The sequence below is a fragment of the Ammospiza nelsoni genome, chromosome 4, assembly GCF_027579445.1.
Source record: "Ammospiza nelsoni isolate bAmmNel1 chromosome 4, bAmmNel1.pri, whole genome shotgun sequence".
Lineage (NCBI taxonomy): Eukaryota > Metazoa > Chordata > Aves > Passeriformes > Passerellidae > Ammospiza > Ammospiza nelsoni.
This window is the reverse complement of record NC_080636.1, coordinates 7,883,905-7,910,612: the sequence shown is the minus strand read 5'-3', so window position 1 is coordinate 7,910,612 and position 26,708 is coordinate 7,883,905. Positions and strand designations below refer to the sequence as shown.

General features: G+C 36.4%; 1 protein-coding gene across 1 annotated transcript in view; it reads right to left on the bottom strand.

Annotated features, from left to right (window-relative positions):
• ARAP2 (ArfGAP with RhoGAP domain, ankyrin repeat and PH domain 2) overlaps positions 1 to 18,186 on the bottom strand; it is a 114,775-nt gene extending 96,589 nt beyond the window's left edge. The window contains exons 1-5 of the mRNA XM_059470118.1: positions 18,122 to 18,186; positions 17,260 to 17,346; positions 11,746 to 12,666; positions 5,477 to 5,547; positions 4,471 to 4,550 (exon numbers count right to left, since the gene is read on the bottom strand). Coding sequence (XP_059326101.1) covers positions 4,471 to 4,550; positions 5,477 to 5,547; positions 11,746 to 12,666; positions 17,260 to 17,346; positions 18,122 to 18,186 — 1,224 coding nt within the window. The remainder of the gene's footprint in view (positions 1 to 4,470; positions 4,551 to 5,476; positions 5,548 to 11,745; positions 12,667 to 17,259; positions 17,347 to 18,121) is intronic.
• Positions 18,187 to 26,708: the final 8,522 nt, after the last annotated feature.

The following is a 26,708-nucleotide window of genomic DNA, read 5'->3' as shown; positions in this document are numbered from 1 at the left end:
TTCTTTCCCCCATTTTCAAACATGCACTTGAAAGCTGATTTTTGTATTCTAAGAAATGTTACTTCCAACATTTAAGCATGGCCAAAAAAACCTGATACAAACAAATCACATAAAGAGATTCAGTGTATAGAAATACCACTGCTCTGATTTTCCTAAAGGCACCACTGACATCCTGGTTTTGGCAGGGATAGAGTTTATTTTCTGATAGTACATAGCTACGTTTTGCATTTGAATGAGAATAACGCTGATAACACACTGGTGTCGCTGGGTACAGCTTACTCCAAGTCAAGGACTTTAGTTTCCCATGCTCTGCCACTGAGCACAGGAACAGGAAGCCAGGAGGGTGCATGGCCAGGCCAGCTGAGCCAAACTGGCCAAAGGGATGATCCATAGCACAGAGCCTCATGCTCTCTCCTTTCCACTAGAGTTACTATCAGCATTAGTATTATAATTACATTTATGCTTTGTAGTAATTATTAAGCTGGCCTTATTCCACCATCTAAGAGGTCACTTGTTTTCCAGGTCTCCACACTGCAGTGGGAGCAAGCAAGCAGCTGTGTTCCAATTCTAGCTGGGGTTAAACCACAACTGAATATTTTTTAAGCTCAAGAGTCACAAGTTACATGCAGCTTAAGTACCATTTATAATTTGCCACTGCTAGCCTATCTTTCATAACAATATTTCTTCCTGAAATAAATGTACAGCCTTCACAGAACACTCAATGGCAAAATCAAAATCCTAAAGCAAAACTGAACCCAGACACACTGAATATATGTCATTAGGGTTTTTTGGGTTATTTCTTGCCAAGAACTTCTTCCTAAAAGGCTCATCTATTAACTTTTGCTTAGAAATCTTTATCACACTGCTTTGCAAACTGCTTGCAGTGTACAAAATGTCAAGGTTAACACTGCTCGTGAACATTTTATTTCACACTTCCTAAACTTAACCTGACAATCATATTGCACTACTAGGCTTTTCAGTATGTCTTTCTTCCTAAAAAAAAAAACCCTAAATTTAACATCTTCATGCTTTCTGGAAGAAGTGTTTTAATCTACTCATTTAAGCTTTTATGTGTATGTAATGAAGCTGAACAATGGCAGAAACAAAGTGGATAAGCTTTCACAACATTGCCATTTGTTTTCTGAGTAGCAGAAAGTAATCTTGTACTTGAGGACTGTACCTTGGTAACATGGAAAGGTAAGACTAAAAAAAGACATAGTTCAAAGCAGAGGAAGTGTGCAGCAAAAGTGTAGAAATCAGTCTGATGCTAGGATAAATCTAGGTGAATGTCTGTCTTCCTCTGCCAACCAGACCCATTATAAAAATAAAAACCCACTAAAACCTAACCACCCACACATTCCAGTACTGCACTGTAGCTAAAGGGGCTAAAAAAAAAAAAAAAAAGAAAAACCAACAAAAAAACAACACAAACTCCCCAACACATCAATAAAAGCAACCAAACAAACCCTATAAAAAACTAAGCAAAAAGCATCAATGTACTTTGTAGACAAATTAAACAGAAAACTCAAAAGCAATTATCAGCTGTTTATCAAGTATTTCCATTGCCTGGAATCTCCCAAAAGAAGGGGAAAGGCCCACACTTCTGCACAATAGTTAAGAGGCTAATATCATGGTGCATGAAACATCCTCAGAGTAAAAACAGTCAGTGTCCTTTATCTTCATTTGTTTATGAGGATACAACTGAAATCCATACCCACTGAAGCTACATGACAGTACCTCTTCCTGCCTGTCAAGAACCACTACAGTAACAGTTTGATGTCCTGCTTCTGCTCACTCCATAATCTTCAGTGCTTGAGCAAGTGAATTCAGAGAGTCAGATAACTTCCAAGCAATAACTAAGAAATGCATTTCTATTGTCAGAAGAATTTAAAATGTAGAAGTCCACAAATGAAGACAAGTTGTGGGTAAAGGAAGTTCTATTTGCTCACAAAAATCTATTTCAAACAAATGAAAACCCAAGCATTTGCATTGTCCTGTTTACAGAAATATCCTGCAAGATGCTCGGGCTCAATACAAGATAAAATCCCCACCTCCTTCAAGTGTCTGAGGTATTACACAAAGCATTTTCTCATGAAATGCAATGCAGCCAGCCTTCCACAGTATCCCAATACCCAGCTCACACAATTTACTGAGCTCAGATTGCATGTTTAATTTAGTCTGTCTACAGCAAGACATAAAGCCAGTATGTCACTCATGAGGCCTAAACTCATTAGAATTCAGTCTTCCTCTGGAGGAATTCTAATATACTTGACTCCTTTAGTTAGACACAACAACAAAATGTTGCTAAAACACTTGAATTTTTGTGTTGTTTTTAAATCAGCATTTTAAAAAACCCAGGTCCTTCTTCAGGTTGCCTTTCAGAAGTTTCTCTTTATACTTATCTTTCTTCCTGACCCAAACCAAAGGTATATTTTCTTTATAACCTTCATTCCCCTGTTCTCTTATGCTCACTTACTTCCAGTCGGTAGTGACTCATTACCTATTTATACAGTCACTCCCTTCACAAAAGCCTACAGAAGCCTTTTCTTTACACCAATGAAAGAGAAGGAAGGGTGATGGCCACCTTACAAGGCCTTAGAACAAATTTCAGTCTTAAGTATAATAGCCTGACACCTTTTATTCATATGGACAAACTACACTCTCACGACTTAACCTGAAGCAGCAGCAACAAGCTCTAAAATCTCAGACACTTTACAGTGTTATCTAAATATTCTTATGTGTTCCTAGGTTATTTGCTTCTGCTGAAAAAAATCTGAAAGTGAAATGTATCTCAAGATGTTTGTTACATAGTTCTTCTTTATGACCTTTGCCACAATTAAGTGCTAATGGAACTAAAATCAGCTATGATGTTTCCAACAGGCATGTGATAAACATAATGCAAGAAACTGTTCACATACGTGGAAGTGATATTAAAATCCAAATCTTCAGCTCAGGTAAAGGATGTCATAATACACTGCATTAATCATGATTCTAGAACCAGCAAAATAGCAATTTAGTTTCAAGCAGTTAACCCAGTTTAACAGCATGGTATTTTTGTACTTTGTGCCTTTGTAAGATAAGAAAGAGTGCCGACAACCTTTCTGGATATGCTTTTTCATAAACAACCATTTCAATGAAATGTACAGAATAATGCTAATAAGTAACAAGAGACCTAGGAAACTGCTACAAAATCAGCTTAGACCATTGAAACAATTACAAGAGGTAAATTTTGAATTTTTAAAGACATTAGCACAGACAACAACTAGCACAGACAAGGCATTGCATTCAAGGAAAGAAAATGAACGCTCAAAGGTCAGCTTTGCGTGCGCATAACAAGAACAACTAGGAAAGGCAAGGTATGATTTTATGTGTACTGTGTTAAAAGGTCAACAAGAACAAAAAAAGCATAGTATACATCCAAAACAAAGTATGCATCAAAAAGAGACTACTTTTATTCCTATAAAAGTAATAGGAGATTCAAATTTTGTCTTCCTAACTCTCATTGGAAGACAAAATTTGAACCATTTACTTTTATTGATCAATTCTAAAGAAATTAGAATGGGAGAAAGAAAAATCCTAGACATCCATTTGAGTAGTTTTTATTTTGGTCAATAGTTTACAATAGTTTACAAATGAACCATTAGACTGAAGACCAGGGCAGAAGAATTTTCTGTTATCTTTAATTCTGTGGCTTGAGACTGGCTGGAAAAAGTATAAGCAATCACAGAATCAACAATTTCTGGTCTGTCTCCTGCTGAGACAGAAGCAGGAGCTGGAAACTAATGGCATTGGGCAGATGCCTCACTAAGCTAATCTACCTCCCATATCTCCCTGCACGTGATTCAGAAGTCTGTCCACATGTCATCTGTGGCACTCACACCAACTACCAACCCCAATAAAAACATTCACTTCAGAGAATCTTAACAGAAAAGTGACTTTCGGGGTATACAGCAAGTTTAGGGGATGCATCAAAATCATGCAAGAACTTAAAAGTCCTGAGAATTTCATATACAGGAACTGAAAAAGGGCATGGCCAAATGTGACCATCATATCACCTAACCTAATGTGCAAGCTGCTTTCACAGGATATGCAAAAGTCTGTGCAGAGACACCCAGTCTTGATCTGCAATTCTCAGATGAGAAGAAAAGCCACTTTTAGCATTCTTAGTAAATTCTAACGGTTTCAAATTTCAACAGCTTAACCTCAATTATGAGCCAAGAAACAATCAAAACATACACTGCAGCTTCTTATTACTACTAAACATCCAAAGTGTTTCTTGGGATTAACAAAACTCATTACATTAGTCCTCATATATTTATATCATAAACCCTTTGCATATACCTAAAATGACAGAAATCAAGGACTGGCAACTAAAAGAGTACACAAAAAAAAAAATTAAGCCAGTATGCAATACCCAGCATGAAGATTAAAGTGAAGACAGACTATATACATTCAGGCTTCTCAACTTACTTTAGCATCTTTAGCGTTGTCACAAATAAAGGTTTCCCCATATGGAGAGATAATGGGTGGCTTTTCTTCCATGGATGTATCTTAAAGCAAATCAATAAATAATAAATAAATAGATACAGTCACACAGTGCTCTACTGTGAGTCACAAATGCCCTGCTACAGTCATAATGAAATCAACAAGGGAAACAGATTGTGCAGCTTGCAATTTCTCTGTCTTTCCCAGAAAAAACTTTGAGGAACAAGAAACAATGTCCTATTTCTACATGAACTCCAGATACCTTCTTTTCACCATAGACATTAACATTATTATGTAATTTGAATATAACTGGCATACAGGGATTTTCTTCTTTCCTACTCTGCATCAAGTTACAATAAAAAAACCTTCAATGGTCTAGTCTAAGAAGCAATAGCTCCAAAGCTCTTTATTCTGACTTTTAAAAAATACCAAAAATAAACCACCACACAACTCTTTTGTGCACCATCTTCATTTTGTCACCAAGTATTTCTTAAAATAAACACATAACTTCAAAAAAGACATTTTTTAAATATGAAAGAAGTTTCCAGCTGACTGCACAAGACTTCAAAACACTTCAGCAAACTATTTAATACAATAAATTTCCTGTTCTTTCCAGGAGCTATGAGCGCTTATAAACAACTTAAGCAGCATTAGTCAGGAATACATTTCTTATATCTTTCAAGAAACTAACTCTGCTTAAAAAAATCTGGATCTAATATTAGAAACTTAAACACTAGTCTAAATATATATATTAAAATAAATGGGGCTTGAAGAGTAGATTTTCTATTTTTTTTTTATTTGGACATATTCAAAAAGTAAGTAAAAATGGAGAACTGATTCAATCCTCTCCTATCACATAAATCAGTTCTTCTAGACCTTTGAGATGCCCAATATTTCTTAAAATAGGTAAGCAATAATTATTTTAGACAACAAGTTCAAGGTTTATTTTTCTGTACTATTCAAGATATAAATATCAGCATGCTTAACTCACTGTTTTGTGAAATTTGCCTCCCAGTGCAAGAAATATTTACAAGGCCCATATTTCTTCTTCTCTGAAGGGAACTTGAACAAAACAAAGCACAGAAAGAAAACATTAATTGAAATTCCCCAGAAAATAAGCAGAACCATCTCATGCAGTTAAACAATTAAAATTTTATACAAATATCAAAACAATAAGTTCTAAATCTTGGGAAATTTTCTGATTTTTTTTTAAAGTCACACAACGTGTTTTCCTCCCCTTATGACATTAAATAGTTCTCTGATCCTAGCAGACATCCCAAATTCAGGCGGTTTTTTGTTCTAAATTGATATTAAAAACATTCAGATTGTATGAAGAATGGAGATCCCAGAGTTTTCCTCAACCTTTTCCTTCCCTTCCCCTTCACAATAAATACCAATGGCTGTATTTAAAAAAGGATGTACTATGAAAATCTACTTTAACATTAAACTCATAAGAGGCCGGAGAACCCAGCCAGAACACACTCCCAAACACTGAAAAAAAAATTGCTGTAAAGTTTAGATTGCCTTAAGAGAATTATTTCCCCATACAAAGTTTTAAAACCAAGAGGTAAGTGGCATTGCATTGCAACTGCCAGGGACAACTACACATTTTGCACATGGGTAAGAAGGCATCTCCATGCACAGCAGAAAAGTTATTTTATTAGTGGCGTGCTGGTTCCATGTATTTCAGTGATTTCAAGTACAGTGTAATATTATTGCTACTATTTATATTTCAGGCCAAGACAGCTTTATTATCAGAACATAGGAAGAAAAAAGTGTGAATTAGAAAATTTCTAATCCACCTTCACTTGTCCAGTGCTCAGTATTACAGGTCTTTTCAGTCAAGCTCTGAATTCTCCCATTAACTTAATTATCAATTTTTCCTCTTACTTTCATTTTCTCTGCTTAAAGTAAGAGTACTGAAGGTTCTCATGCATCCTTATAGAATATTCTGAGGCTTATAAATGCCATGTAAGATCCTTATTGGTTTTCCTAACAGTCTGTGGGTCCTCCATCATTTAAAGCCAAAGGCAATTATCTTCTACTAAAACTATCAATCTCCTAACTTTTGTTTCCCCTTTCAACATATTGAGAAATTTTAGTATTTTAAGATAAGCTACATTCAGCACTTTAGACCTACTGTCTCATGAAGTCCAACTTGAATTACTCCTAACTACAAAATGATATTTCTTTGTGACAGAAGGCAGGCGTTCATGAACTACTATTTCACATAATTTTTACTCCACACCTAAATCTGCCTCAAAAATTTTATTGGATTAAATTCAAGATGGAAGCCACAGCTTATAAAGTTACTTGACATTTCAAATGTTATCCAGGTTACATAAGCTAAGTTCCCCAATGATTACTTTATAAAATCCTGGGTTTAGAAAACACAGAGTGAGTTGGGCCAGTAAAAGTGGATCATAGCCTAGTTCCCATATATAATTGCCTACTCTCCTGAGTCATAATTACAATAAATACATGGCAAATACTTAAAAAGTCTCTTTCATCATACATTTTACTAAAATTCATCTAGTTACACCTTTTGAAGCTCCATCAGCAAACTAACTTCATGTGTTTGTGTGCACTTAATATGCTTAAAAAACACCCAAAACCTAACCTAGTGTATTTCAACACAGATCAGAGCTTTTTGTTGGTAGGTTGGTATCTTTTGAAGTGCACTAGCAGCATTAAACTAAATTAAGACTTAAAGACAAACAGCTTTGACTTGAAGAGCCTTTAAGATTATGGAGGCTTCCCTTATGTAAAACAGTGAGTCATTTGCTTAGTTTCAGGGTGGATGGATAAATTCACCAGGTAATAAAAAATCAGTCAGCTTAAAAAACAAACAAACAAAAATCACACACACAAAATAATCCACACTTTTTTTAAAATCCATATACTGTTCAGAACTTGTGTATTCTTTTTGATCATGCACCTACATTTATGTATACATGGCACAAAATCCTGCTGAAAAAACAACCATAGTCTTTTTTCCAGCATTCAAAAATACACCTCCTTGTCATTTTTGGAAAGCAAATTTCAAACTCATGTAAATTAAAAACTATCTATCTGAAGATATAAAATGAATGAAATGAGCTCACTTTGAGTATCTGCTTGAACAATTATGTGTCATAAAAACCCAACAGTGCAAGCTATAAAATTATAATAATTTGTGAATGCTTAATAGAAAAGTAAACTAGTTGTTGTACAGATTAAATACCCGGATTAAAAGAGAGAAAAATACTGAAGGCATCTGTCAGAGGAAAAAAAATTGAAAAAAAAAAATCTTATAACTGTATCAATTCATTACTTTTTCTTAGCCATTTCAGAAAGCAAATACCTCTTCTCTTGAATTTTTTCAATTCAAAAATTGAGTACCTCAACCAAAATTGATAATATTCTTTATTTTGCTCTTTAATGGAAGGTTAACGCAAGCAGTCTGCCAATCACAAAGCGTGCATATTTTTCAAAGATACACTAATAATCTCAATTATCATTCAATGTTGACTTTGTTCCAGCTGTGGTGATTAGGACTTCTTGTTTTCATATATTAAGAGGTACCGGATGCAGCTCAGGCTGCACACACCTCTCTAGCAGCCCTGTATTATGTATAAACAGGATGAAAGATGTGATGAGGCAGTGACTGGTCTTGCTAAATGCTGAAAGGCTGGAAAGCTAAAACTTTGCACCAAGCTGGTTCATTCAGTATACTCCTGTCACCTTGCAAAAATGTGAGGGAAGGAGGTCAGTGCAAGCAGTCAGTGCCCCAAAGTCTTTACTGGGCATTCATCTGCTGAGTGTTTTAAATGAAAGCAGCTTTTGTTTCCAAACTCATTCAAGACGTGTTTTCTTTTCTATCTATCTCAAGACCTAACCCTCCCAAAATGCAAACATATCAAAACTGCTCTAGCATGCTGTGTTAAAGCTTTGGGGTTCATAGACTGCTAGCAGTGGTAAAGTAATAATGACACCTTCCCACAGGAAAAGAGAGAGCAGCTTCTCTCTTCTAAAAAATTTATTTTGTGCAGCAGAACACAGTAGAGATACACAGCAACACCAGCATGGCACCTCATTAGCAATCTTGAGCACTTGTATGCTAAGAAATGGAGTCTAAAGGATATCAGCACCAAGCAAGAAATTCCAACTATAGAATCTGCCAACTGCAGAAAACAAATGGTGCCTGCTCAGCCAAGCACCATTATCTATTTTACTTATTTATATCTCCCCCCATAAGCAGGATATTACTCTGAATTTTGGTCTAGCTTTTCTTATTTCTCTTAAGGAATAAGAACAACTCCACTACTGCACAACAAGTAACGAAGATGGGTGCCAAGAAAACATCTAAAAAATTATGTAATTCGTCAGTCTGAAATTTTATCTGCATATTATTCTGTAAAAAAATCAGATCTACCATGTTATAAATCTGCTTCAGCTTTTTGTTTGAACAAATTCCTTCCCAGAATAATGCAAGAGTAACTATTTCACAGAAGACTGACTGATAGTTGACATTATCCAAAGTATTCAAAGCATCTAAAACTATTTCAAAACTAATTATGTTTAATCTTGTTCTAAAGACACATTTGTGTTTAGTTCCATTCATTACAATACTTTCATTATTTTGCATTTTTCACTTTGTGGTTTTAAACACCTTTTGACCGATTGTTGACAATTCTCCAACAAGAGAGAGCTCACAGTGATACAATAAGGAAAAGTATACATGAAAATAATCTAGTATAACTACACATCAATACTGAGCAACAAAAACCAGTACTAAAACCTGCACAATAACCCCACTATTTACAAAAAAAAAAAGTGTAATTTTCACTTTTTTCTAAGTTCTGCACCCCCCCCAATGTTACAGTACTGCCACACTGTAGTGCCAAATTCAAAAAAAAGAAATAAACCTAAGGTATTTTCAACTTCTAAAATGCTATGGTGTCTTTCCAGATGCCAGCATGCTTTGTCACAGGCAAGAGTCAGGAGCAGAAGTGAAGCACAGGGAAGCAGATAAAATTGGAAGGGAGGTAAGTGCATTATTAGTAATAGAAAATGACACGGTTACAGCTCTACTATGGGGCACAAGGAGACCCACTGTAAGAACTTTTTGTGCTAAAGGTACACAGGAGGCAATGAGAAAAGTATTCCTTGCATAAAAATTTAATGACTTATATCCATGAATGACTAGACGGAAATGCTGAGCTTCCCAGATTTCAGCAGGATTTCTCTGCCGCTATGGTACAGCCCTCATACAATGTAATAAGGATGAAACCAGCATCTGTCAATAAGGCCAGTTTGAGGCTGTTTGCCTATGCAATTCTGTGACAAAGATACAATCTTTCCTGAGGTTAAAGATGTTTGCACAATGCCATTTTAAAGTTCTCTGTATTAGTATTAGTTCCCTGCCCCTATGAAAAGGTTGTCAGAAAGGTTATCAAGAGAGTTTCTGCCATGTTTAACTTCTGCTGTGAAGTTCTTGTTTAGCCTTGATCTTTGGCAGACAGACTGGTCCCTCAGGACTTCCATATTATTACAACTAGAGCATAAAGACCAAGAAAAGATACTGGATCTCACAAGCCAAAATGGTGGGTAATGAAGTCAGTGACCCAGTCACAAATCAATCACTAACAGACTCGGAATTGCAGGATTTACTCCAGCGGTGGGAAGACTACTATATATTCTCTCAACTGGATGACTGTTTCTCAAAATCAGCAAGATTATTATAATCTTAGTATGTAGTTATGTTTTAGGTTAAGAATCCCATTTTGTCTCAGCACGAATAGCTTTATTACATGAAGTAGGTATAAACATTCTACAAAAGTTAATATAAATCTGCTCCTCACTGGAGCAGTATACCTTACTGGATAGGTATACTTAATTTTCAATGAGGACATTTTTTATGTCATTTAGAAGACACCCATGAAGTAGTTTTTAAGGCACACAAAAAAAAAAAAATCACTAATTGTTGCAAAGAAACTTTGCCTCTCCACCTGTTCAAACAATTGCATTACAAGATTAATTTTGACATTGCTCAGTAATCTAAAAACTAATAAATGCTGGGAAATCCCTGCATTTAGAGCATGTATAAACTCGATGATGCTTCTAACTGCTGAGATATGCAGACGAAAAACTCAAGATAAATAAAAAACATTCTTAGACATGTGCCCCCCAGGCATAGCTTGTGGTTCAAAAAAAATTGAAAAAAAAAAAAAAATGCAACCTCATGATCTGGATACAGTTACACAAAAAAAAAACTTTGCATATGCCTCTGCATTAATTTTTCTTCTGTTTAAGACACTTAGCCAGCATGACAACTAAAACTTACTTAATAGATCCAACCATATTACAAATTAACCTGTGTGGAGGTATTTTTTTGCTTAAAGACTGCAATATTGTATTTTAATTGCTACATATTCAATGCCTATTATTTTTAACATTCCAACAATTATACCTTTATCAAGATAGGTCTTGAATTAAGTCCCAACAGCAGATATTTTTCTCAACATGCTATCATATTTTTCCAAGACAAGCTATAACAACTAATGCTTATTCAAGAAACAAGTGCCACTCAGTAATTTCTGATTTCAAATTATGAACTCAACCATTCTGAAGGAAGACAAAGACACAGTCACATCACCTGAATACTCAGAAACAAATTAAAAGATGGCATAAACTCTGAAAAACCATCCACAGCTATGGTCTTCTTTTTTCCTCCTTTTTCTACTGTTGTTTTCCCCTGCTGGAATGTCTCAGAAATATTTTTACTGTAGAAACATCATTAAAAGCTAAGGTTTTGTTGTTATGAGACCACCAGCAAAAGCCAACACATAATATGAATAAATGGTTGCCTTCATTCTCCAAAGTTAACAATTAAATGACTATCAGTTCAGAAATTAACCCAAAAGCCATCTTGAAGTTCTTGCTTATGTTTTATAGTTTGTAAGAGTTATACCTAAATCAATAAAGATTGCTTTATCTGTGAATATGTAGATGCAGAGAAAATTGAGGAGGTTATAAGGACACACGGTTCTAAAATTTCCCTTTACACTATCATTTTTGTTTTAAAAGTACACTGAAGCTTAATCCTTCTTCACTTAATTCGGCAACATTCATATCAAATCCAGTGCATTTACAGCGCATATTTAAAAAATTCACACAAAAAAAAAAAGAAAACAGACATAAGGAAATAAAAATCAAGAAACCCCAAACTGTAAGTTCTACCAAAATAGTAATTTCTCATTAGTACTGAAGAGCAATTACCTTGATGAAGGTTGAACTTTACTTGACTCGGGAATTTCTGGTACAGGTCGATGCCTTAAGATAAAAGATCGGGTCGCTCTTGGAAATACTTTCATGCAGTTTAGTGCACAGGAATCATATAAGTCATTGTCTATCATTTCTCCTTTAAACTTATAGAATGGAGAACCTGGTTTTCTATTAGATAAATCACCCTCATCTGCAAACCTCTGCTGTTTGTTTTCCTTGCATTTTGTCTCACATGAACGAACAAATGAAGGAGGATCACGGAACACCAAAGGGCCAATCAAGTGCTCATCAGCTTGGTATGCAGCAGCTTCTGTCAGTGATGCATCCTGCTGATTATTCATGTTAGTATTTCTATTTTGACTGACAGCTTTTAGTATGCTGTCTGAATTCTGGTATAAACTAGAAAAATCCAAATCTGTAAAGTTATCATCATTTGCCTCCATTGAGTTTTGCTCTGCAAGTTCAAACTTTTCCTTATTGACGTAAGATTTTTTAAGGAGTTGTACTGATGATGTTACAGGTATCAAGCCAGTCTGATCTACACCTGAATTGCTTACAGGAGACTCCTGATCAGAGGATGAATATTGCTTCTCTTCCAAACCTTTCAAGTCTTTGAGTTTTAAATTTTCATGGAAAAGAGAATTTCCTTGAATTTCCAAAAGATTGTCTAACTGTTTAAGAATTCTTCTGCGATGTCCTGTAGGCAACACTCCCATTTGCTGAAGCACGCTGTTATTGATTCCCATGCAATCTGTCACTGTGTTATAGCCATATTTTTTAAAGTTAGGAAGATACTGTGCAAGGTTAATGTTGACCAAAAATTCTTCAATATCAGAGCCATTGCCTGTGGATGACATGACTTCATTCCGTATATTGCCCCACACAGTCAAGTAGAAATAGTCAGGTTGCGTGCATGTTCACTAGCAAGAAAACTCTTGAATTTGGTGTCCACCAGCCAGCAGAAAATATTTGTTTCCTCACAACACCTCTTCAAGTTTCTTCAGTTCAAACTGATTTTTTTTTAAAGACTGCAAACATACGGAAAAGAAAAAAGACATTAAAAACAATTCTCACCTGAACCTCAGAATTACCTTGAATAAAATTGTGAAAGACTCCTGTCAGATGAACATGAATATTTTTTAATTGTTTGTACACAATAATTTCAACAAGGGTAAACCCATCCTTTTATCTTAGCCTATATAAAGAAAATAGCAAAATCAAAGTCTAAGCACAAGTAATACAGACTTAAAACACATATTCCTAGTAGTTAAACATTAAGATGAACAGTTAAAGAGATGAATCACTTATCTACACACACACTCCTATTACACAGTACTTGGCTATCAGGGAGAGTTATCCAAGACCATAGCTGGAGCCTAAAACTTTCCTATTTCCACACTAACCCAAATCAATTATGAAATAGGGCTTCTACTCCCTTATCTCAAAATCCTTTTAACATAAAAACACACCTGCAATGGAACAAAGGAAAAATGACCTAGAGCATTCCATGTGAACTGTGCATTCAAGCCCTCTCCAACTGAGAATCCAACTGAACAAGTACTATCCTCAATAACATGGTTTTCAACAGTAGAGCCAGCCCTTCAAACACACTGTCAGCAGGAATAGAGGAAAGCACCAGCATCTCAACTCTGACAAGGAAGCTTTCCCTTGGCCACAAAGGGAACAGGCATGAGCCCATAGGCAGGTTCTGGCTGTTCATGTGTTTTTCCTTAGTATTTTCCAACTCAGCTCTTACACTGCAGATTTCATCTGTTTGAATTATTCTTTCTTTCAGGGCCATATCTAAATTCATAATTTACAAAAGCCAGATGCTACTGTTCTGAAGGTGTTTGAAACAACCCGAAAAAATATTTCTTCAAAGAAGGTTTAAGATCAGCAACACTCAACAGGTTTTTCACCTCTCTCTTTCTGTATAAAGAGTAATTTGGCCTTGGGGAAATCTGCTGACTGTAACAGCTGTCCTGGCATGCAGGTACTAGCCTTAAGCAGCCTGGAAAAGAAAGAACAGCTTCAGTGGAAGAGCATTAAGATTTAAGTAGCATTTAGAAAGCGGAGAAATGTTAAGACCAGAATTTGTCTGTGGTAGTAGGCATCAATACCCAATTCTTCAAAGTATTTCACGACAAAAAATGCAGCACTTATGATGTAGAATTTAAGCTTAAAACATTGCCTACATTTTTACTGTACCAATTGCTATAAATGTTCCTTGATTTAAAATAAATAATTGGATTCTCTCTAGTCTCCAGCTTCATTTCTCTGGATATATTTTTATCAGCTTCGATCACTACCCACAATTCTCAGAAGTGACTTATCTTGAATATTAAATTGATACAATTAAAACCTTTTAGACAGACAACTCTATAGGTCAATCAGATATCAGCCTCTCAAGAGAGATTAACTTCATTACAGAGTTAACCCTCAATTAAAGATTCCCAGGTCATTTAAATTCAAAAAGCTTTGGATTGATCTGAACAGATTAACAATCCACTTTTGTATTTACCTTTTACCCATCCTAACCCAGATGCTTATATAAACTTCCATCATTCCTTTAAAAATTTGAAAACTCAGCAGTTCCTCAAAATTTTCATGGCAGCCTCTAGTCATAAGGGATAAAATTCAACAGTATGGCCTCCCTCCATCTCTAAACTCTGAAAAATGTAAATGTATATCCTCTTAACTAGATGAGTAAATATTCTCACATTCTGAGTGCAGAATGAATTAAAAAATAGTACTGAAATTAATTATCAAGGAAAAAAATACTGTGTGGGACAGAAAATAGTCCTTCAGATAACCAGTAATTAAAAAACACAATCAAACAGACTACAAACAAAAGGGGGGAAAAAAAGAAAAAACCAAACAAAACCACAAAAAAACAACAACCAAAGCACACACATATTCAAGTATATAAAATCCCTATAGCACTAGCATATCAGTCTAAGGAATGTAAAGTTGCAGCTGGTTATGTCAGCCATCTCCACCTTCCTTGACAGTTCTGGGTTTCATGATCACATTTGTCTACTTTTTCCCTAAGGTGTTAGTGTTCAGACAGTAGCATCTTCTCAATCCCTCCATCTTTCATAATAACAAAAAGTGCATCTGGGAGACTAGCTTCTGCTATATATTTATAAATAAGTATATATCTGTTATAGATAAACAAAAATATTTATATCCACATTCTCTCCTCTCTATCGTAATACTGCTTTTTCTACATGCAATAGCTTTGCCTACACCTTATTCCAGAACACCTGCAGCGTGGTTACTTCAGGAACTCAAATAGCCATGTGCTATCAGCTGTTTGGACTCTAACCCATCTTTGTATAAACCACACACCAATGCTAAGGGATACCTAGCAGAGAACAAGCTGCGTCCAAATCTGTAAGAATGATTACGTTTTATGAACAAAGCATGTAGCAGAGGAAGGAAGGAACTGCTTGCTGAGAAGACATTTTGACCACAAAATGCCAACAGCGATGCAAGATAAAGCCCAAGGTACTTTCTGTTTCTGTAGTTGTCTATGGCAGAAGCTATCAGTGCATCCATCAAGATTTCTGACGACATGCTATAGATCTGGCCTAGCTATGCCACTGGTTAAATACCACTAAGATCACATATTTTGTGGGCCTAAGCAAAGGGTTGTACTGACACCTGGTTTGGTTTCACTACTTACACAAAGATTAATGTAACAAACAGCTAAACAAATCTGCACACACTGGTGAGTGTTTCACAGGCCAGAACATAAATACGCAATCATTTCTTAAAACGTTTTATAAGGTTTGAACTCAAGAATGCAGAACTCAAGGACCACCTTATTCAATACATTACTCTATTTTGATATCATTGCTATCAATTTAAAAAAAAATGTAATCTCCTCCTTAGGTTTGATTGCAAAGTAATCTATAATAAACCCTAAAGAATGTACAGTATTAGAAATGGAGTGGCACATACACATTTGTACAAATACATTCATTCTCTTTCACATCCATAGTTATACCACCACAAATTCAGCATTTGTAAACAACATTAGTGCACATGGCTGCATACACTCCATAAAACAAATCTCCTCTCAGAAGCAAGGCAAAACAGATCTTTCCTACTTATAAATAAATAGCAAAAAAAAAAAAAAATCAACCCAAAAAACAACAAAAAAACAAACAAACAAAAAAAATGCAAGGGGAAATTGAACTTGCTTAAATAAAATTGATTTTTGTAATATATTATCTTAAGTAGCGTAAGTAAGACAAAAATCACCATTCTCAACGTGGTTACTAAAAACAGGAAAATGCTATAATGGCTATTAAAAAAAAAAGAAAAACATCAAACTTCTTGGAAGACACCTGACTATTCCATTTTATCAAAATAGGGACAAAACACCTAAACTGCTAAGTGAAAAAAGCAACACAAGGAAAATCATTTGGGCTTTTCTTCTAAGAAAAAAGTTTCAGCAGCAGATGAATTGTAACGCGTGTCGCACATCTTAAGCCTTTCACAGAATCATACAACTTTCTTTTACAGAAGATGTTTTTCACACTTACGTACAAACTGATTGTTAATTTCTTCCTTTTCCCATCTTATGGAACAGACTTAGGCAAGGAGTGGCAAAAAAACTCAAGAGTGGCCTAACAGGTCTTTTCTTTTACTAAAACTGACAGCTGAATAGCTATCAAATAAAAATAGCATTTCTAATTCTCAGAACCGTTCCTCACATGGAGGGTAAGCACCTGTGTCTAGCATTCTGGAAAGCTCTATCTACTAATTTTAAAATTCTTTAATTCTGATTTTTCAAGTTGAAAAGTCTTGAAGACAAAATTGCCTGGGAGATAGACAAATCTTTGTTGAGGCAAGCAAGCAACCAAAATTTTAATAATTGTGTGAACAGTAGGTTATAGGTGAACACAGAAACACTCAAGTGGGACTAGGCTTTTTTGCCTTTTCTTAATATCAATACAGACACAAGCCTGAAGAAACTGTCAAACCTCTAAAAGTACATGCCAATATAATCACACTGTGAGCAATCAGTTCAACAGACACAAGCAAGTTCAGGCTTGCTCCCAACTTCTGCTAAACAACATACTAGATGAAGATCCTAATAAATACATTAAAAAAAAAAAACAAAAAAAACAAACAAGAAAAAAAAGGCCCAACAAACAGTGCAACGGGTCTTACCATGGAGCGGAACAAAACGTGCAAGTAGTAAATTTCATCTTCGCGTTGCAATTGACTCCACAAAAACTGACAAGATTAACATAGAAAACATTGTAGATTAAAGGTCTTTCCCAAAACCGACATTATACAATCAGCATATAGATTGCTTAAAAGAAAAATACTGATTGCAGCAATTGCGATAGAGCTATTGCCTCTACCAATACAAGGAAGTTACTAAGCATAGGCCAACCTAGAGGATAATTACAAAATAACTTTAATCACATCCTCTGTCAAACTGTTTCTTTGTTTGTCTTTCTTTTCTTTTTTTAATTTCAGAGCACTTACCTTCTAGAAATAGGTTCAGCAACTTTCGTTACCTCGGAGTCAAACCTCATACTGCAAGAAATTCCAGTGGAACAACTTGCAGAGTCGCTGGAGTAAGGAACGGCATGCCATGAATAAGCAAACTCAGGGTGGAATTGGAACTTTGGGAAGTTGCAGTGGGAACACTAGGGTGCTGTACCCTTCATTCGTATTCTCCATCCATACATACTACAGCTTCTTTAAGTTTTCTGATAAAACTTGCAGGTATATAATGGCAGCTAACATGAGGTCTGCTCACGTCTGCCTTCAGAAAAACGATTCATAGAGTCAATAAACACACTACACTAAAGCTCTGCTCTTTAGCATGACATTTACATACAAACAGTTGAAACAATTGAAGGTACAAAGAAAAGAGACAGCAATACACGCCTTACTTTCTACCGGCCTACAACTATTTCCATTCCGATCCCAGCTTCAGTACGTGTCGCTCATGTGGGACATGCTCCGTCCCAGACACCGGGCACGCTCCGGCAGCTTTCCAGGCCGGGCGCAGCAGCAGCGCGGGGCTCGCTGCCGGCGGCACCGGAGCGGCAGCATCACTGCCGGCAGCGGCCAGAGCCCGCCTTACCTCTGCCAAAAGCCAGCAGCCCACAGGCACAGGGAGGCAGAAGAAGGAAGCGCAGGGCTTTAGAGTCCTTCAACTTTCAGTTCTCCCTCCGGCTCCCCGCTCGCTTACTTTCTCGCTGGCTTTCTCTCCTTCCTTCCTGCCTGGCTGGCTCCGCACCCCACCCCACCCCCGCGCTGCTCCCCGGCAGGCCGCGCCCGCGAAGCTCCTTCCCTCCCTCCCTCCGTCCGTCCCTCCCTGCCGCAGGAGGGGCCGCACCTGGGCGCGGCGGCGGCGCCCGCCGCCCTCCGCGACCGGCTCCGGGCGTTCTGGCCGGGCCACATATTTCCGGAGGAGTCACTCGGAAACCCGCAGGCAGGCTTCGACCCCGGGGTGCTGTGTGCCCCGGCGCATCAGTTCACGGGCCTCCCGTGCTGCCCAGCCCGGGCCGGGCAGGCGGCGAGTGTCCCTTCCCGCCCGGGCAGTGAGCGAAGGGCGGCCCGGCGCCACCTCTGTCGCCGCGCGGAGCCGCGCTGAGGGCCAGCGCTCCTTGTGCTGCGTGCAAGCAGGACGGCCTGCCAGTAGTGACACAGCTGCGAGCACTTGCTGGGGGGGGAAAATAAAAAACCAACAAAAAAAAAAAATCCTAAAGGTGCTAAGCTTGCAGTAATTTCTATGAATTCCCCAGTTCTTGGAACTTACTCAGTCTGTGAAAAACTGTCACTCAGATGAAACCAGCATTTTATTACACTGAGTGATACAGAAAGTACTTTAATGTAGTTCATTGGCGAACATACACATCCTCTTGACACTTTAATTGACACTTCGGTTCTCGTCTTGTCTAAAACCAAGGAGGTTTCAGAGGGTTTGCAGTGTTGCAGCTGAAGTCTGAGGTCTGCCGCTCACCCTACCAAAGCAAAACAGAAGTAAAGATATACAGAGATAAAGAGGCCAATTATACAGGTGCTAATTTAGGAGCAAGTAAATCTGGGTTCTTTTTAAGACTGCTTCCTACACACTAAATACAGCCTTACTAGTAGGGGGACTGTTAAAAACTGTTGGTGCCATGGCACTAAAGTGAGGTTTCAGGATCACAATTTTGAATGCAAATAGCTTTTTCACTCTCCAAAACTTCCAGATTAGAAGTTTGCATTTCAGTATTACAGCACCAATCCCACCAGTGCCCAAGCACTTTTAAACATCCAGCTGCAAGTGCTAATTATTAGATACATAATTATCTGTGTACAAAAAAATAAATAACCCAGTTAATTTTACCTCCTACATTTTTAATATGCAAGAAATTTTTGGATTTGCCTTTTTTGACAATCAAAAGAAATTTATTGTGATCTTGCTTGTCCTTTTATTAATGCTTTTGCAGCATCTATCTCAGACAAGGAATTGTCATTTCCAATTATTTGCTAAGGGGTTGATATGTTTCCAAACCATAGATGTGCACAGATGTGATTCAGGTAAGTATACTAACACCCTTTTTTGTCATAGCCTTTCTGGATTGTAAACTAATGACTCACAGAGTTATCTGATCACAAATTTGCCTAACATTTCCAGCTAAGCCTAGCTTCCTTTTAGAACATTAGGAATGCCAATGAACACTAACTTTGAAAAGGAATTTTAACCACAGTAACTTAAACTATTTGAAAGAGTCAGGCCCTGTAAACAACAAAAGATTGGCCTCCTTTGCAAGGCTTACCTCACCATGCAAAAATTCAGTTAATTAGCAGTTTGTGGTGGGCTAGAATTTCTTTCTCCTCAAGTCTAAGGGTATGGTCATTGATTAGTACCCTTGAGCTCATCTCTCTTCTCTGTCAAGAAGTTCTCAAGTCCTTCCACAAAGCCCACTTTTCTTCCTCTTCCAGGGACCCATGTGATTTACCCATGTCACTGGGCCAGTGGCAGAGACTATAGATATCAGTCTGCTCAGCATTTGTCTTTAAAAATTGGGTGTCAGATCCTTACATGGAACTCACTGGAAGAGATTGCCCTCAGCACATTTATTTATACCTGTATAGTAGTGGTATCTTCCCTCAGAGCTCAGCATGACTCTGTACCCTGACACACTGCGTTTCAGCCAGAGTTTTACTGACTTAGTTTCCTTGACCACAGTACTGGATCACATCACATCATTATCACTGAGGTCATTTTTTTCAGTGCATTTCTCGGGAAAGGGCAAGGAATGGGAGAAATTAGCATTAAACATATACCCAGTTGTGCTTACTTCTTTTTGTTTGCATTACGTCCAGAAAAATTGCAATATACACAATATCATGTTAAGTCATGCTGTGCTATTAGAGGTTTAGGGGCTTTTCTTGGCATGTTTTGTATGTCTAAATTATGTTATTGGTACCACACAAACCCATATAGTATTTTTTTCCTTTGTTAGAAATAAAGTAGTATAATTTGATATATAATGTTTTACTCTGTTAGTAATGAAGTAGCATAACATAGAATCTTTTAAGAAAGCTCTCAAGTCTCTAATTTATCTACAACATATAGTTCTCTGATGACCATGGAATAGCAGCTTTCTACGACTACAGTAAAAAAGAAGTCTTACAAAAATCTAGCAGGAAATTGCATCTTACTAATTTTGGTGTAACTCAGATATGACATAAGGCAGAGTACTACTCTAAGACTTGTTGATAAGAAAGACTGAGTTTTGAAAAATCTGCTGATAGGCCTGGAAACTGCAGAGGTATTGTTATCTGATGTTAATTTCCTCTTCCTTTGAGCTTCTATGTTGCTGTCATGCATAAGTCATCGGTAGGCAGGTGTTTTAGTAGATCAAGACAAAATTTCAGTCTATAAACTAACTATAAATAGGAGCTGCATGACTTCCGCTAAATTCTCTAAAAGATATTAGGGCTTTTGAATCCTAAAATACAAATATCATATAAAAACGTCATTCATAGTAAAGTGTTGTCATTACATTGCAAGGGTTCCATATTGCTACAGTTCCATACCTCCTTGATGTTTCTTGCAGGCATCTCCTCCAAGCACTGACTCTTCCATGTCCTCACAGCAGCCAGCTGACTCCAGTTCCCCTCAACCAACCAACCCACTCGTTTATAACACTCTGCTTATTGGCTACAGCTCTGGCCTGGTAAAGTCAGGCCTGCTCCTAATCGTTAGTAATTAGCTGAGCTGCAACTCTTTAGGTGGTAAGATTGCATTCTATACTACCTTTATTTACTTATATTCTATCCCCCTACAGTAAACATGCTAGGAATACCTTCCAGCTCATACTTATCATTACAAAGCCCTTTTGAAAGCTTGTTTCCCAGTGATTGATAATGACCTGATTTGTTTTGTTTTTAACATCAGTCTATAAGGATAACCCTGAAAATCTATGTTTAAGCAAAGATGGGATGATATCACAAACTGTACCGGAGCTAATCCTTAGGATATAAATATATCCCAGATTTCCACACTCTTTGTGGTTTGTCAAACATCAGAATAGATCTTTGCCACATTTCTAATTGTTCATTAAGCTTATAATGAAACTGATTCAAACTACTCATCAGACATTTTCCAAATTCAAATATTGTAACTTTTAGGTATGTATATTTTTAAAACTAGAGATCAATTCTACTTGCTGCCTGTTCATTCTATTTAAGAACTCCAAATCCAGCTGCACAAACAGCCAATTGGTAATATAAAATAGGGGAAACAACTGCTTCTCCTTCCTTTATGGATGGCTTACAAATAGCTCTGATATTTACATGAAGTTTGTCTACCAAAAAGCTACCAAAAAATGCATAAGAGACCTGAGTTTATTTGTGAGAGTTTATTGCTTTTAATGAGACTATTTCACTTTTTCCTGGGAAAAAAAAAACAAACAATGCACATATTCTTATTGAACACAGTCCAAGCAAGGTCTAAGTTCTGAACTCGGTCTTCTGTGATTGGCTCGTTTGCTCCTCTTCAAAAGAGAGGTAATAAAATTCATCTACCAGTCTCCTCAAGGTGTTGAGAAGGTTAAATATTTAGATTTTGGAGTTTATGAAGCATTATAAGAAATGAAATGTTAGCTATACCTCAATCAATCAGCAGGTGAGTATCTAGGCCTTTTATGATTTGAACCTCCCTAGTATTGTTATAGTATAACATTGATATTATTGTTGATAAAATATCAGGAAAAATAACCTTGGAAATTAAATAATGCATTACACTTTCCATAGGCAGAGTTCTATCATGAGGTAACATATTTCACTCAGGGTAACACAAAATGACACAAAGCTTCAGAAAAATTATAGGACTGCAGATAGAATAAGCACTAGAGTTAAATTCAGTTTTTGCATTTTTATCAATTGTTTATGTGTCCTTGGGATTCCTCTCAGCCACTTACTCAATGCATTATAAGTCAGTTATTTTTGTATGTCATACTGAATAGCAGCCGCCATTTTTACTCTGACCTTTAAGCCAGTTCAACCCATACCCCATATTTTAATGTAATTAATAGTCAGTTTGATTTCCAGTAAGCTTTGTAAGACAGTTGCCTGTACCATATCATAGATTTTGAGACTATCATTTTATAAGCTATTAATGTAATTTTACACAGGTATGATAACACAATGATATTCAGTTTTGCTATCTTCTTTTGATGGCTGTAAGTTTTTGTTAAAATTACTGATGGACTCATGAAGTAGTCCCTTTAGCTATTTTGATATTGATTTATCACTTTTGAAACAAATGTATAAAAGTGATCCCACATAGTACTGTTTAATAATTACTTTTACAATGTATTGATGTTTTTTTTCCTGTACCAATTCTGGTGATAATGAAGTCCGAATGAATTTTGGCTTACATATTGTATTCAACACTCAACTGCACATGCAAAATTCTCTCAAGAAGTTATTAGATTAATTGACATACTCTTAATTATCACAAAGCTACTTGTAAACCAACAGTAAAATTAATTAGCAACCTCTCATGTAGTGGTGATGGGTGAATTAGAAACATTGAACTTGACTTCACTTTCAACACAAGTCTGCAAAGATAGAAATTCAAAATACATTCCCTGGGACAACATGAGGTTCCAGGAAGTTAAGAAGCCTTTATCTGCTGTCTTTTGTCAAAGCACACAATACTGGATAGACACTTGCCTGGACTAACCCATTCCAAGTCCTGTCCTAGGCCTGCACCCAAACCTCTGGATACAGCCGTATGGGCATGTGATCCCCCATTTCCCTAGGAATTGGTACATGTTTTAACCTACAGACAAGCTGAGAATCTTTTCTGCAGTACTGCTTTATTGAATTACAAAGCCTAGAAATGAAAGCAGACAATTTATTCTAGCAATGCAAGGGAGTTAAGCTCCTGCTGTAAATGAAAGGTTTCTAGTTGCTGAATAGGGTTTCTCCAAGAAATCTGTCATGAGAAAATCTAAATCTAGTGGCTTTAATACTTTTTCTTAGAGTACCTGTGTTACAAGTGGGACCTTGTTCTAGCTCTTCTGTCTCTCATTTATATTTAAAAGTTTTCAAGTTGTTTTTGAATATGCACTTCAAAGTATGTGGCATGTTCAGAGGTTTTTTTATTTCTTTGCTATTTCTCTCATTTAGGAGATTTGGTTACCTTGATATAGCTTTGTGTCATGTTTGAGAAGTTTATTGGAGCATTCTTTAACTTATTTGAAAACAAATCCCTTTCGGAAAATTTCCTGCATAGCAAAGTGCTATTTTTTTTTTTCCATATTTATCTTTTGCACAGTTCATTGAATTGTAAGGAATCACACATCATTAAGATTTTATCTCCACAGCACTGGCTTATTTGAGCTCAACAAAAACCACATTTGAAACTTTTAACTATGCTGTTAGATTTAAAGGTCGCCATTTCAGGCACTTGCTTCTCTCTTTCATTTTACTTGTTGCTTAAGCAAATTTGTCATTGAAAGTAATGAAATATAATAGACATCACAGAACTATTTATAGAGGAAAAAATATTCCATAGTACAATCACAATTGAAATTGTTTGTAGTTAAATACAATTTCACACTGTTATTTAGGTATGATTAAACACATTATCACAGAATCACAAAGTTGTAGAATGGTCTGAGTTGGAAGAGACTTCAAAGATCATCTAGTCCTAACCCCTTGCCATGGAACAGGAACACCTTTCACTAGACCAGGTTGCTGAGAGCTCCATCCAAACTGGACTTGAACATTTCCAGGGATAGTGTTCTCTGGAGTAACTTCTCTGGACAACCTGTTCTCTCCTGTCTTCTCTCCTCTTTTCCTCGCTGCTCTCTGCCCAACCAAAGAAAGCAACTCATGATGGCTGACTCACTTCCTAGTGTTCTGATGCTATCAAAGGTGCTAAACTGGAAGCTTACTGTATATACAAATAACACTTGAATAAAAAACTCAAAGTGAAGATACCCCATCTGTCTATAAATAATTTCTTGTAAAGTTACTAGGTTAAGTTAGAAGCTCAGTCTTGGATGTTTTACTGTATACGTCCAATTTCACAAACAGTTTCCTTGGTTTTCTGTCTCTTTTCGCAATAGCAAATTGAGCTACAGCCTCAAAGGCAAAATGCCAGCTGTTTAAAGTAGACAAACTACCTGGGTAGTACCAGGTGGTACTGAAACTACCAGTAACCTTTGTTATTTTAGATAAACAAATGATGGCGTAAGTATTCTGCCTACAATTTTGAATTAGATTGACATTTAGGAAATCTCATTCAAATACTCAGTTTCTGCTACAAAGTCTACTGATTGTTGGCACAACATTCTATATCTAGATAGTTCTATCTTTTTCACTTTATTCTGTACAGGAAATGTCATACTTCCTTCAAACATTTCTTTACACCAAAGATATCTCTTAAGGGCAATGAAGGTCTAACTCTAGTATTGAGGACAGCACTATAATGGACTGGGACTTTCTCATTAAAGAAAGAAACACTGTCAAGTAAAAACGATACTTTCATGTAATGTTTCAACAGCCTCTCCCTTTCTAAAATTTAATTAATATTGCAATTAAAGTATTATTTCAATATTGGATAGAAAAGCCTACAGTTTTCCTGTGTTTAATAACTACAAAATACTATTGCTGATCACATGAAAAAGGCATTTTTCTTTCAAGAATTAGTTTTTCCCAAAGCTTATAATTAGGCTATTACTTATGCATTTTACAGTTCAAGAAGGATTTCAGGCAGAGTAGATTTTCAGATGGATTTCCAAGATTCTTCCCTGTAGAAGACTGTGAATAGGATAACGCAGTTTATGGATTTGAGAGTATGTACTGATATTTTTATCTTCTCCTTCATTCTCACTGTACTTCGTAGGTAGCTCAGATTTCCTTCTCCTCTCAACTCTAGAGTTTTGCTTTTCCTAATGTGAGTCTGTTCAACACCTAATTTGTCGTTAAGATTGCTTAAAGTCAAGTCCTGTGACTGCACTCAGAGATACCTTTTTTAATTACTTCATAGTTATGTATTTCAAAGGGATTATGTTAGTGGCCAGTATTGGTCACTGTAATAGAATGCTAAATTAAGTATTTACGTCAACATCTGATAAAAATTCTATGGCACAGTGCATCTGTAGCATTTGCTTAGTTTTTCTTATATTACTATTGCTTTTTAACTTGGGCCTTAGAATACCAGAGATGGGAAGAATAACGATTGCACCTATGTTCAAATTTGAATAGATCAATAAACACACCAAAATACATTCATTGTCACATACTGAACTTTGAATTATATGCAGAGTATTTAGGCAGAACTTACTGGATCTGCACCATACACTCTAATATCTTTTCCTAGCAGAACAAAGTCCACTTCCTTTGTTATCAGCCATGCAGCACTTCTAAAGTACTCTGAAAAGAACATGAATATCTGCTAAAAGGTAATTTAATTTGAATGTATGGTTTCATCCTTATTTTTCTAAATTTGATATTTTGTTCTTCCTGTATCCAAGGCTATTATGTAATATGGATGAAAAAGCTCTTTTTTAAAAGGACTTTTTAAGTACTTAGAGTATATAGTTAAATGTGAATGTAACCCAGGAATAGGAATTGTTTTAAAACAAAATCAAGCACAGAGCTAATTTTTCCAATTTGTGTTTGGTTTTTTTTTCCTGCTGATGAAGCTTTGCTGAAGATCACTCTTTAAAAAATGAAATTTCAGTGGATAACTAAACTTTGAGAATGAGTGCACAGGTCTTTTGTTATTAGTTCTTTCACATGAAATAAATAGATAAATAAATAAATAACATCACAAGACCTGAAAGAAACAAAATCTCATAATAATTCTATGTTTATCAAAATTGATTTCGCACTATTATTTCTTACATATATGATATTCAAATGATATTCCTTTTCTTCATTTTGCATTACATTACCCCCTGGACATAAATCCCTACTGTAAAAATAGGGTTGCTGGACACCCGTGTCTCTTTTCTTGTGAGTTTGTTGTTTTAATAGTAATTAACTCCTGTCCATGGGCAGTGGATAACATGACAGCTTGTGTCTTCATCCTACCACTATGGGCCCGATTCTTTCTCCGTTAAAGAACGTATTTCAGGCAGGGATTTCCAGCAAGGCTGAGATCCAGCAGTGGCCAAATCTTAGAGAGATAGTTCTGATCAGATATCCCTGGACTGGTTTCATGTGTCTCTTTGTACCTGTGTCTTTTTTTCCTCTGCTCAGATTTTCTGCAGTAAAGGCTGAAAGAGCAAACTATAGTTTCACTGTTAAACTTGACTACTGGAGAATTGAGTAATACTGTACTTATCAAGTCTGCTTATTCCTCAACGTCCTCATTGTAACTGGTGAGCTGCACAGTACACCATCTCAGTCACTAATCCAGGCTAAATTAACTTCACAAAAGTACAAGATTAAAGTGACTCCAGCAT